Below are 14439 nucleotides of genomic sequence, written 5' to 3'. Positions count from 1 at the left end.
ACTGTGGCATAAGCATATGTTCGTACACTTCTAATCAGAGGTGTATTGCACTATAGTCTGTTGCAAGGGGCGGAGTATGGGCCAGTTACCGTATTGCTGTCTTCTACAAACCACAGAGTTGCAGATGTTATGCTAGCAGCTAGGGGATTCTCTCCTCGACAGCAACCAAGCCACTTTACTTGGTTTAGATTTGTATGACACAAGAATAGCATGTTCACCATAAACAAACTATAAAGTTATCTGGAAAGATGTCTTTATGGGTGTTTGTGCTGTCCCCAACATCCCTTTAACTTAAACACTGCACATAACACTATCCTGCATGACAATTACAGGCAGTTACATACACATGGCAGATGCCTCCCAACCTCATCGGAGGGTCTCCTTACAAGCGCTGCACCCAACTATAAATAGCCCCACAAAATCAGTTATAGCAATTTATTTATTTACTTGATATGGCACACAGAATGTACAGAGAAACTATACATATATGTACAGAGGGATACAGCTGACCCTATTCAATCAGTTTTGTCCAACACACAGAATATAGCCTAACCTAAAAACACTGACCTTGGCTACTCACAGTGATGTCTGGTCTTACTAGGCTCTCTATAATTTGTTTATTCATGTCAATGAAATCAGCATTAATGATAAAGTATTGAATGATTATAAAGAATTGTAAACATTCTGTATCACAGAATCTTCATATACAGAGACTATAATGTCTGAATGACTAGAAGTACTGTTGATATAACACTTCCAAATGACAGCTGGTGATAGCCTAACGTGCTTGATTTAGAGGAGGAATGTGGTGCTCATTAGTCAGAGGTTCGAGTGTGATAGAGGACAGTTTTTATTTCGTTGTTCAATGTTCGTGTGAGTCGCGTTTTTGTAGACAAATCTAAATCATGATCAGTTCTCATCTTGAAGGTGTTCTGTTATGTTCATTTCTAAATAGCTCGTAAAATAGCTGTTTGCAGTTAAATAAGCTATTACCGACAGAGGTGTTATGGGCTTTCGCATAGCCATTTGATTAATGAAGGAAATTTTGAAAATGAATACCTCCTTTGTTGAAGCATACCTGAATACAGTAAAGGTGAGTCATTCTTGCTTTCTGCAATGTATGCGGTGGAACCTGCCTGCACTTTGCTGTGAAGATTACTATGTGCTATGTGTTGTTTCATGTGCCCTGCATATGAAGTCCAGTTGTTTTCAACTCAAACTTGTGCAGTTGCCTGTATGAATGAGTGTATCATAATGCTGACAATAAATTCCATAGCTGTGAGTGCGAAGGGGAGGCTTTATTATGCCATATCATTACGCTGAATGTGATATGGGCCAAATCCTATGAGCCACATCTGAATCTTTGTGCATTATTGTTAGCTGTATTGAATAATTTAATATAAAGAAAGTTGTGTAATAGATATTCATGTAATAGGCATGGAAGGTGGTCTTTTACGTCACCAATGAGATGTTCATGGAATTTTGAAATGAGTATAGTAAACTTCTCACTTTAGCGGCTCATGTGTACAATATTTTATTTATACTGTGGTGAATTACCTGATTTTAAATTAAATAAATTTCATTAAAAATAATACGGATTCAACCCAAGGTTTAACTTCCGTAGTCTGAAAATTCACTTATCACCTTTAGAAAGAAAGTATATATCAGAAATGAATAAACACCTGTGACTTTTATATGGCAAACAGCTACAACATTGAAGTTGTAGGCATCATTAAGCTACAGTATTGGCTCCTTCCCTCAGAACATGGCAATACCACTTCAGGAGCCCTTCCCACATTTTCACTTAAATGGCAATAACTCCCGATCTCTACCAGACCATGTCATTAGTTGCATGGTTCAAGGAGAAATCGAAGAACCAGATTTACTACAGATGGAAGATAAGGAAAATGGGGTGACCATGGCAGAATTTGAGAGGGCCACTTAAAGGATGAAATGAGGCACGGGAGCTGGAATTGACGACGTCACTGCAGAAATGATAATAGCAGAAGGAGCAATTTGTCTACAGTGGTTCTATAGACTCTTCAGGGTGAATATGGAGAAAAAGGACTGTTCCAAAAGAGTGGATCAAAGGTGTCATTATACCAATTTTCAAGAAAGGAGAGAGGAAGCAGTATGAAAATTACAGGGAAGTGATACTGATCCCTCATACAGCTAAGATCCTTGAAAGAATCTTGGATAAACAGATAAGAAACAGAATAGAGGGAAAATTGGGGGAACACAAGTATGTATTCAGAGAGGCAGGTCCATATTTGACCCAATAATTTACATTGTATCAAATGATGGAAAGGTATTGGGAATGTGGAAAAGACATGGTAGTGATGTTTCTAGATATTGAAAAGGCATATGACAGTGTCCCAAGGAATTTGGAATGGTAAACATTGACAGAGGCACAGATTCAGAATGAAACAATGCAGATGGGAATGGAAGAAGAAGAAGTTTACAAAGTCTTTCACATCAAATAATATTTGGAAATATGAAATGTATACTCTCCACATTATATGTCAGTACTATTACAGGGCTTCTTTTCATCGCATGGCACACATCCAGGCATCAATCATTCACTAATGATCTGAAATTAGGGCAGCCATTCTGGTTTTCCTAGCCTTTTCTTGAATTATTTCAAAGTAATTAGAAATTTATTGAACATCTACCTTGGTAAGTTATTCCAATCCCTAACTTCCCTTCCTATAAATGAGTATTTGCCCCAATTTGTCCACTTGAATTCCAACTTTATCTTCATATAGCTCTTTCATGCACATGGTATAAATAAATATTCCAGATATGTCACTGTATCCAAACTTCTCGTTCAGTTTCCTACATACCCACTCCAGAGTTACAATCACCCTCCATTGTGTCCCTCTTTCACAGTATCTCACTGATTGTACTTTCTGCTCCCTTCGTACTCTTTCCCTTCCTCATAGCTATAATTGACATTTTGTGGATCTCTTTCTTTCCCCATTACTTTATTTTCCTATTATACATTTACTTCTGTATTAAATATGCAGATTTTCATACATTATAATAATCAAGTTTTAACTAGCAAAAATTACTTACTTTATATTAGAATATTTCCTCCTCGCCCCAGCAGGTGTATTCTCCCACTCCTTTGGCTCACTAAGGATGGTTAAGGAGGAGAGAGTGGATTTTACCTATAATTGCATCCCCACAGTCCTTCACAGAGCACTACATCATATCCTTGCAATAGTAAAGAAGGTCTTTTCCCCTGCATTGAGCCTGGTGCATAACACATCTTTCCCTAGAATGTGCTGTTATATGGTTGCCACTTGCATGTTCGTTTTTTTAATGTTTATACTTAGGGGTTATGTCTACGGTAGCTTCCTTCATCAATTCTGTGCGATATATCTTCTGGTATGAGCTGGTAGAAATTTGGTCTTAGTGACAATCTCAGTACACACATTTCTGAAAGTTTTTCTATTAATTTACATTAGAGTGTAGATTTCAGTGGGACTAAGTGAGTTGGCTGTGGAGTAGCTGTAAGCTTACATCCGGGGTATAGTGGGTTTAAACACCTAGGGCAGCCCTAGAAGTCATTATTTATAATTTTCCATTTATGTACCATAAAAAGGCCATGGTCACACGTTCCTTGTCTCTGCCCTTTCCTGTCCCATCATCAGTATAAAACAGGTCTGTGTTGATGCAATGTATAACAAATAATAAAGAAATAGCCATGTCAGCATGCTTGACAGACCAACTGTTTGGCTAAGAAATGATTGTAACGGGATGGTAACTCCCTCCTCATTTCCTTAGTATGACTTCTTGATGGCACCCAGGCTGGTTACGGCAGTTGATTGCAAATATGTTTATAATACATCCTGTCTTTTAGCTGAGGGAGTAAGTTAGAACAGGTGAGATGGAGAAGATATATTTCATTCTGAGCTGTACTTTGTTGGTGTTAAGTTTGGTGTTCTGAACTTTTAAGTGTTAATTTTTTTAGGATGAGTAGAATAATTATTAGTATTTGCATACTTTTTCCTGATGTTGCAGTTAATTTTAAGGGTTTTAAATATGTGATATAATTGCTGTACAGTAAAAAAGTCCCTGAGCATTCAGATAGGATGTTTTACTTCTCCTGGACTTTGATTATAAGGTTCCTCTATGTGAAGAAATTTTTTTCTATAACATCAGTAAAATTTTGCAAGTTGACTCAATTAAATATTATGCTCATTTTTTGGTGACTAACTGGGCAGATGTGTGTGAATAGCATGCCTAATATGTGTTCTTTTCCTCAGGAAAATTTTGAACTTGTCTCAGATATGAAACCTGTGAATGAGGAAACCAAATTAGAATTGACAGAACCAGGGCCAAATCAGGGAAAGATATTTGAGGTAATGTACATAATTTGATAAGATATTGTCTAATAATTGAAATAGTGAGAAGATGGCTGAATAAATTTCAGTGGACATTCACTGCATATGATTTCAAGTTCCTAGGCAAAATATAAATTTTTATGTGACTGACATATTTTTTAACTGATTTTCATATTTCCTTTGAGTAATTCCAAGGTCTTACACTAGATATCATATGACAGGTGGTATAGTTCCAAAAACCACTGCTATATATCACATCACCTAGGAGCTGGTATTGTTGCTACTAACACTTCGGATTGTATTAATATCTTTGAAGTCAGATTTTCTGTTGGTTATTATTATCTTGTTACTCTTATTAACAATATGTATAATATCATGAAAATGCTATTGAACTGATTTCAGTGAAAGACCCTCATTTTCAGATATCAAACATGATAATCCAATTTCCTTCATGTATTTCCAAGGGTACTGTAAACCACTAATATTTTTTCAGTACCCTCCACTCTGCACCATGAAAGAACTGATATAGTACCAAGTTTCTTCACTATGTACCTAGTGTTTATGGGACCTGGTATCATTGAAGTATATTGCAGGAATTCTTAATTCAATCCATGGCATATTAGCGTGGTGTTAGAACAGTAGTGTGAATTTTGTTTAAGCATTTTCCGGAAGTTTTAATGTTACAAATTGACAAAACCTCTTCATTATATACAATATCATGTACAAATCAGTAGCCTATACTACTATGTCTTGTAGTGTTAATAACTATTGAACACCAATACCAAAACGGCAATGGTAATAGGGATAATAATAATTGTATGGGTAATAAAAATTGTACTGGAATACAGCCTCTTAGGGAACATCCTCATCCACGCAGCTGGTCCTCTAGAGACTGTTTGGGGAGACCAGACTGAATGCAATGAGACATGGTAGAATGATCACTAAAGATGACAAAGGGTAGTAACCATTTTTCCACAGTTTTTAATATAACATGCAATGAATCTAGGTAACATCGTCAATGAAGGTATCAAACATCACCTAACTCCAGTCATTGTTGCACAAGTTGTCCATATCATGAAAAAGTGAGTGATTTTGAATATGATTTGCTGTGTTTGTACAAAATAAAATGTATATTAATAAAATGCATGTTTTATATGCTTTAAATGACAGAAGATTTACAGTATATACTACTGTATTTTATCATCCATTATATACAATACAGATGTATTAAAATATGATAGTTTTATATTTTGATATGCTGTATGAATAAGTAAAATACGTTTTTAAAAATTTTATTCATGGTTTCAAAATTAATTTTTATCATGTAAATTATTTTATTTTACTTTAAAATAAAACTGTCTGTAGTGTTTGAATCAGTCATAAACATAATTTCTGCTTACGGCCTCTGTTCCGTTACATTTGCACCGAGATATATACAATTTGTAACACAACTCAAGGTTTGTGCTTTGCTCCATTGCACTCTGACATGAGTCTTGACAGGCACTACGTTCAACTGGATGCTCCGTGGTGCTTCATGAAATTTCTCTCTATTTATGTCAGGCCATTCCATCTCGAGCACTTAGTGCTGGGGCGCACCAGCGGTGCACTCAGGAGCATAGTTTCCCTCTGTCCCCACCTATTCTATGCAGTACATCGTATTTTACATCCAGAATAGTTTTGTGCAAAAATTGTAAATTTCTGCAGATGGAGATGAAAGTTTCTCCACAACCAACTTTGCGGAATAAACAATGGGTAGCTGACCTCACTTTCTTGGTGGACATAACGTTCTTATTTGAATGATTTAAATATTTTATTGCAAGGGAGAAACACATTGATAAGCACCATGTGTGATAGAATTAATGCTTTCAAAATGCAGAGCTTGTAATTGAAAAGTCAGCTTGGAGCTGGAAATTTTGACAATTTTACTTCATTAAAATCATTACAATTGTCTACTTACAAAAGTCTTGGAGACTATCAGACATCGTTACAGACTTTGCACCAGGAATTCAATGCCCAATTCAAAGAAATGAATGATATGGCACCTCAACTTGAAATATTTATGACCCCATTGCCAGCACGTCTTGAAAAATCACTGTCATATTTCCAAACAGTGCTGATGAAACTACAGTGCAACGCAATCCTAAAGGACAGGTACCACAACTATGACGGTGATTTGATTTCCTTTTAGAAAGATGTTCATCCACAAGAATTTCCCAGACTTCATGTACTTGCCTTAAAATTTACGTCAGTATTCGGTACCACTTATGCTTGTGAACAGATGTTTTCAATTCTGAATATAAATAAATGTAGAACTTGGACTTCTCTGTCTGATGTTGTCTTAGAGGCTGTGCCTAGAAATTTTACTGTTAAATCGATTGTTCCGAATATTGGTAAATTAATTGCCCCAAAATGATGTCAACAGTCGACTTAAACACTAAAAGTACATTATGACAAACACAATGTATGCACAGAATAAATTGTTTATAAGTTCACAGAATTATCATAAATAATATTGTTTTCATACGCTGTGCGCTGACTTGACGGCCTGTGGTTCTGCCTCTGCCACTTCCCATCCTTCCGTCACCACCTCACCGGGGCTACAGCACAGCGCCGGGGCTGCTGCCAGGGCTGGCTGGGGTCATGGGAGCACCTCAGTTGGAATCGTTTGATTTATGTGATCGTGGACGCAGTATTATCATACGTTATCACATTGCAATATCATCCATTCACCATACCTGACACTGTTTGTGTGACTGTTGACCATCTCCCACCCATATTTAAATGCATGTTATTCTTTTTACCCTTCATAAGGTGCATTTGTAGTCCCAAGAAATACAGTCGTAATTCCCTGCTTCTTATGGTCTGAAAGTCTATAAACACTTGTCTCTGACTATTGAGAAATGCACTTGTTATAATATCATGGTCTTGGATAAGCTACCTGATGTTAGGTGGCAGTAGGGGAAGTGGCCAGCAAAGTGGGTGAGAGAAAAAAGAGTCTTGTCTTGTCTCAACTATTTTGTTGGTTTTCAGACGTGAACAGTGCCGTATACTGTTTTGAAAAGTTCTGAGTGCCACCTGTTAAGAGATTTTTTTTGTCATGGAACATTTCAGTAAGTGGTAGAAACATTGCTAATAGTGCGGCAGAAGGACACTTAGGACCACCATGTATGGAATAGTTGATTTGTTTGTGATGAATAGAAGACATTGAAGTATCAGGTCTATGGAAGTAAGAATTTGGACAGTGAAAATGAATATATTTAGGACTAAATATGGGATTCTGTGGTTTAGTCTAACAGTGTAATGTTTAGTCCTCATGCTTAAAGTGTACCATCCATGATAAAGTTTTATATGAGACATTCATAGGAATATTCTTTCCTTAGATATCCCTCCTAACATGAAGGCGTGTTGTATAGTACGGAATGACTTGCGGTCCAAAAATTATGTTATATTTTATCCCAGCACTACTGATTTGACCATAAAAACTGTGTCTGTCTTACCAACTGATGAGCCCAATTTAGTACACTGAAGCAAAACAGGAATTAATTAAATGGAAAATTTACAATGTCCAATAACAGACCATTTATATTAGTATTACTTGTCTGTAAGACGATCAGAATCCTCATTCTAGTGGAACAGTACAAGAAAATGAAAAGTGAAATAATGAATCTCAGACTGTATACACCGTGTGGGTTGAGGATGCAGAGGAAGAATACACTCATGGTATCCCATCCCTGTCGTAAGAGGCAAATAAAAGGGGTAACAATGGGATGAATGTCTTTGAGCCATGACACTACTTGCAATTAGTTCAATTACATGAGGAACACCATGGGTCAACATTACTTGCAATTAGAATTGCCATATGAGGAACACTATGTGTCTACATTACCTAGGAGCAGTACCACCATATGAGGAACACTATGGGTCTATATTACCTAGGAGTATTACCATTATATGAGGAACACCATGGGTCTGGGTTTTCCCTGTAATTAGTATCATTGTGTGATGAAAACCGCGGTTTTGATGTTGCCTGTAGTTAGTACCACTATGTTAGAAGCAACATGGATCCAGCCAGCACCCATGATTGGTCCCACTATGTGAGGAAGCCCATGGGTTTTTATTACCTTTGAGTTGTGCCATTGTGTGTGACATACTGTAGGTCTATACTACCTGTGATTAGTTCCACCATATGAGGGACACCATGAGTCTGTATTACCTATGATCAGTACCACTATGTGAGGAACATCATGGTTCTGCTTTACCAGCGATTAATATTATTATGTTGGGCTGGTTACCTGGACTTTGGACCCTTTTGGACAACAAGCATCATCTCAGAAAAGAAGGTATTAGTATTTATTTACCACAAATTCTGTACAAGAATATGGAAAGTCTAGAGAAAAATGGTGAGCCCCTATGTACATATTAAATTTTCCCTAGACCTATCTTAAGATTAGATCTTATTTACAATATTTACATAGTTTACAAAAGATTTAAATAATACTGTGTAATATATACATGCATACTTAATTTGTAATTCCTGTGCTCACATACTTCCTTTCACTCTGCCAATCTGTTATTCTCTGATTCACACACACTCACAGACAGTTCCATTAAATTGCATTTTTCTTTACATAACTCTAAAATTTTGGAAGAGGCAAGATTTCCCTGACAACAAGTTCCATAACATTGCGGAATACCAATAAAAGCCCTTCTGAAAGGTAGAGGTATGCGAAAAGGTGGACAAATGGTATCTCTGTTTGCCTCTTTTTTCTCAGTGGTAAGCATGCGAGAGGCACGAGAGGGGATTAATTTCTAGAAAGGCAGAAAGGGATTTCTGGTGAGTTTGTTTGGCTGTTATCTCAATGGAAGGTAACCTTATTGGATGTGAGATGGAGTGACAGTGACAATTAGCCTTTTGGTGTGGTGCTGCATACTCTGCAACTTCCTCATGTTCTCTGCTGTTATGGGATGCCGAACAGGTAGACCATATATGAGTACATGTTGAATAGAGCAATTATAAGCTGACCTTATAGGTTGCGAATTGAAGCCTCTTAAATTCCTTCATAGGAACCCCAGGATTTCTGATGCCTTGCACCTTGCTTCTTCACTCTGTATATTCCATGTCTGATTCTCTGATTCTTTTGGATTCATGGTCACTTTTCATTATTATTTGTTTTAGTATTTGTTGTTTGTTTTAGATGATTTGGAAATTTTAATTATAACTTCATTCCGTTACAACATGTACCATTAGGAGTCTATGAAATGGCTATTAGGCCCCTTTAAAAAACAAACATCATCATCGACATCATCATTATCATCAGCAGCAAAGATTCAAACAGGGAAAGGTGCATATAATAGGATAAACTAAATAGCTAGTGAGTGTGGAAGAAAGGGAGCAATGGAAATAAAAATACAAAGGATGATATTGTGTAAAGATGTGCAGAATATCGTTGTCCTTTGAAGTTTCTCAGTTTCTGTTCCTACCTTTTCTTGTGCTGTCTAACCGTGTGTTTTTTTCATATTCTTATATATCCGTGTAATTATGACTTGATTTAAAATTTGCTTATTACTCTCTATGTCTTATACACTTAAGAAAATGGAAATTGCAACACCATAAAGGCATTGGTCGTTTGTGTTGATTTTCAGGATATGGAACGATGTCATTTAGGTATGTAAACGATCAACGTTTCAGACTTATTGGATTGTTGCTACAGGTCTCTCCACATGATTGGTGGTGGAGGAATCAACTCCAGTATACGGACTCTGGTGTAGCGTAGTTGACTTGCAGTGAAGTGTTCCCCGTCAAACATGCCTCAGCGACAGAAAAGAGCACACTATCAACAACTGTCGCCGTTTGAGAGGGCTCGGATAATTGGGCTGTGTGAGGCTGGATTATCGCTAAGGACTGTCGCTGCTCGTGTTGGCCGACAGGATCTACGGTACGTGTATGGCAGCAGTGGTTAAATGAAGGTACCCACACTCATAGACCTGGCACAGGCCCAGCGCGACAGACAACTGTGAGAGAAGATCGCCCCATCATTCGGATGGCCAGGATGGAACCCCATGCAACAGCAGCACAAATTTGAGCAGCTGTGACACCCTACGTTACACAACAAACAGTTGGTAATCACCTGCATGCAGCTGGCTTACGAGCCCGTGTCCCTGCAGAAGGTGTTCCATTGACCCCACAACAGCGACGTGTAAGGCTGGCCTGGTGTCGAGAAAGATCGACGTGGGTCGACGGATGGCATAGGGTTGTCTTTGGTGATGAATCGTTCTTCTGTCTTGCCCGCAGTGATCGCCGGAATTGTGTGCGCCGACGTACCGGGGAGAGGGCTCGCCCAGATCTTATTGTTGAGAGGCACACAGGGCCAACACCAAGCATTATGGTATGGGGAGCTATTGGTTTTAATGTAAAATCACAATTAGTGCTTGTTGAGGGCACTATGACTGCTCGACAGTACGTTGATAGGGTACTCAATCCAGTGGTTGTCCCTATGATGGTGAACATTCCTAATGGGATGTTTCAGTATGACAATGCCCGGGTTCACACTGCACGCATCTCCAGAGTAGCTCTCCACGACATCACAACCTTAGAATGGCCTGCCAGATCCCCGGACCTTAGTCCTATTGAGCATGTGTGGGACATGATGGGTTGACAACTGGCCAACCGTCCTCAGCCACCCACAACTCTGGAACAACTGACCCGTGCAGTGCAGCAAGCATGGGCAACAACTCCTCAGGAAGTGATCCAGGGCCTTATTGACTCCATGCCTCAACGAATTCATCAATGTATTGCAGCTCGTGGTGGGCAGATCCTGTATTGATTGTTGTCCAAACTTGCGGTCAGAGGGACCTGAAAGTGTAATCATTGAACCACAACCGAACACTCGTCCCGCATGTTCAATTGCAGCAATGTAGTACCATTCCTTCTGGGTGTTGCAATTTCCATTTTCTTCGGTGTAGTTTTACATTGGAACATAAATAGATAATAATTTTATTGTGCCATTATGAAATGTATTTTGTCAGCTGTTTCTTGTTGTAATATTTTGGTTCTTTACCTCTTTATTCTATGTTTGTTATTTTTTGCTCATAGCCTAGTGCATGTATTATGGAGGAAATATCCATAGAGCAAGATACCTTTGGTGAACTGCTCCCACATGTCAAAAAAGGAAACAAGTAAGTATACTACTTAATCTACACAATATGAAATGGGTTGCTTATACCTGTTCACTGTCATGGGTGTTTTATCTCTGTGAACTGTTCATTTTTGTTAAGTTAATCGTATCGTTCTATGGTTAAATTTAGTCTTAAATATCATAAAAAAACTAGTGGTTGTATGTTATAAATTTTATTCCGCATTCCTGTTTATCCTCCGTAAGGTGAATTATGGAAGTCTTTTTTTTCATTTGTAAAGTGAAAACTAGTGGGTGGAGTCAAGTGAAATGTCAGGTGATTTAAAACGTGTTGAATGTGTTTCTGAATATACTGACAAAAAATTTCTGGTATATTGAGATCTATCTGGAGCGGGTTCATTATCATGCAGTACCATTCATTGTAGTAAATAGTCTGAATACACGCAGTATTCACACCTCTTGAGAGGTTTTATTAGCTTCTTATTTATCACTGAGGGTAATAATTATGTATTACGAGAAACTCTTCAATTCATTTCTGTATTTTTATTTCATCATTGTCATTAATGTACATTTACTCCCTGATACACTAAAAAGATTAAAAGATGACAGAGAAGCATTAGCCCTTCCCTTTCAATAAAACTGTTATTGTGTTCAGTTTTCCCCTCAACTCCCTACTTCTCCTCCCCTTTCAACAGAATAATTTTCGTTATTCCCCTTCATAGCGACCATGACCAGGGCTTCAGTGCAACAGTGCCACAGATGATTAACAGCTCAGATATGTACTGTAAATTCTCTCAAGTTACAGTTGGTTCAGGTTGCTGCTCATGTCCTTTCACAATACCCAGTGAATGGATTTGATTCCAAGAATTACGTGTGTTTTATTTGCCTGGGAAAGAGTTAAAGTATTAATGTTTCTTAGGACTTGCTAGTGTACAATAATGTTTGAAATCTTGAAATAGCTTGTATTTGGCTACTGATAGGAGGAGGGTGAGTTGAGATGAACGGAACAGGAATTTAGCCATGATTTAGAACTTCATGGGGTTCGTTTGTTATGATATATTAATGTGTGTGAAGTGTGATTATTTGTATATATGTGATTAGTTGGTTTAAAAGGAAGAATAGTCATGTTACAGGAATAAATCATGTCTGGTTATTTTTCAGTCTGGGCTGAATTGTTCATTAGGTTGATATTGAAGTCATGTATGATTATTACATGCTTATGGGAAGATATGTTTTCAATAAACAAGCATCATAGTCAGACACGTTCATTACTCAAAGATGTTTGTAGAAAACTAACAATAATCTCATTCAACATGGTCCTGGCTGAGCATCATGTAATGATTTACATATTACTGTACATTTGAAGTGCTTTATATAATAAACAGTTACTACTATCAGATCACTTCCGGTGGTCCAGCTTGTAGTGACAAAGTGGTACTGTAGAGGATGAGATGATAGATGTGAGCCACCATAATAAAACTTGTATTTTATTATCATCAACAATTGCATGTATCTCCTCAGTCTGAGCAGGAAGGAAGAGCATTTATAAGGCACCATTTTGAACACCATGGTATAGGGGAAATTGTTTGTTTCTAAGGAATACCCTTTGTGATGGGAAGGGAGAGATAGGTCTGTATTGCTTGGCCTCATCCAGCTGATTGTCTTGCCATTCACTTCAGCTTTTAACTGGAACAATTCTTTTTTCAGTGCTTTCAGGTCACGAAATTCATATATAAGTGAGCCTAGGGTCTCCTGCAATAGTTTGATTTAGTGGTAATACTGGTAGCATGTTGCACCCATGTTTTGAAAGCTTTCAGAGTAACATTAAAAGCACTTGTTCAGCATGGAATAGATTTCTGCCTTTCCAACTATATTATGCATTGATGAATTATGATGCTACATGGTAACCTATCCTTGCTTGTAGGCATATATGTGATTGGTTCTGTGGTTCCTGTTTGATAAACAGAGCGCACCCATTATACACTGTTGTTTCAGAGCACTATCGTTAATCTTGCATAGCAAGTTTTCTAGTATTAGGATGCTATGAGTGGGAAATAGAAGCAACTATTTGAATCAGTGCTCTGAAACAACAATCATTGCACTTGGGAGTGAATAAGTTAATTGGGAATGTGGAAATAAATTTCTCATATTGAGTATAAATGATTTAAATTGAGAGTGCATTAATTTTCATCTCTACAATTTAGGAGAACCTGTGTAGTGTGTCGTTTAGTAAGTCTGTGCATTTTCCTTGATTGTGGTTGTTAGTTGAGTATCAGTTTTTAAAATGGTTTCAAACAGTTCTCTATGCCATGTTATCTTGTACAAAATTTCTTAGGTATTAATGATAAGGATTGGAAATATTCATGAAATGTATGTTATGGTCCGTGCAATACAAGGTTCTAAACTAGAGGATAAAACCAGAGTGCATTCAGTTTCCTGTGTTTGTTGATGACATCATTCCTTATTATAACACATTCACACTTGTATCCGAGTTATTGCCTATAGCGTGTGACCATGCTGTGGACCGTATCCGAGTTAGCCCGGATAAGCGCAATCTTGAACTCGAGCCATTCCTACGCAGCTGGGATCTATTTTGGTCACAAATATGTGCGAGAGAGATGAAAGTAATACCCGTATGAATGTTTCTACTCACCAAAAACCACATGGCCACGGCGATTTTCCTTCCCAGTGCACTTTCTTTGTTTTGTTTCTGAAGGTAGCCTAGCGCTCGCACAACTAGCTGCGTAGTTGGTTTGTGATTGCACAAGCGTGTGTATGATCACGTTCTGAAGTGTAACCATGGCATGTAGGGACAATATAAATGATGCAAGTGATGCGAATTTACAAAGCACAGTTTTTCAGCTGCTTGAAAATTATCTTGGCCAGGGGTATACAGTCTATATGGACAATTATTACAAATAGCGTTGGACTCGCGAAACAATTACGGAAACAGAACA

General features: G+C 37.8%; 1 protein-coding gene across 4 annotated transcripts in view; it reads left to right on the top strand.

Annotated features, from left to right (window-relative positions):
- LOC136881953 (gastrula zinc finger protein XlCGF7.1) overlaps positions 1–14439 on the top strand; it is a 55109-nt gene that overhangs the window by 31981 nt on the left and 8689 nt on the right. For all 4 annotated transcript variants that reach the window (XM_068229417.1, XM_067154419.2, XM_067154421.2 and 1 more), the window contains exons 4-5: positions 4272–4367; positions 11443–11525. In XM_068229417.1, coding sequence (XP_068085518.1) covers positions 4272–4367; positions 11443–11525 — 179 coding nt within the window. The remainder of the gene's footprint in view (positions 1–4271; positions 4368–11442; positions 11526–14439) is intronic.

The sequence above is a fragment of the Anabrus simplex genome, chromosome 10 (genome assembly GCF_040414725.1).
Source record: "Anabrus simplex isolate iqAnaSimp1 chromosome 10, ASM4041472v1, whole genome shotgun sequence".
In the NCBI taxonomy this organism is placed as follows: domain Eukaryota; kingdom Metazoa; phylum Arthropoda; class Insecta; order Orthoptera; family Tettigoniidae; genus Anabrus; species Anabrus simplex.
Note: the sequence above shows the minus strand (reverse complement) of the source record. Positions and strands in the feature narration are given on the sequence as shown.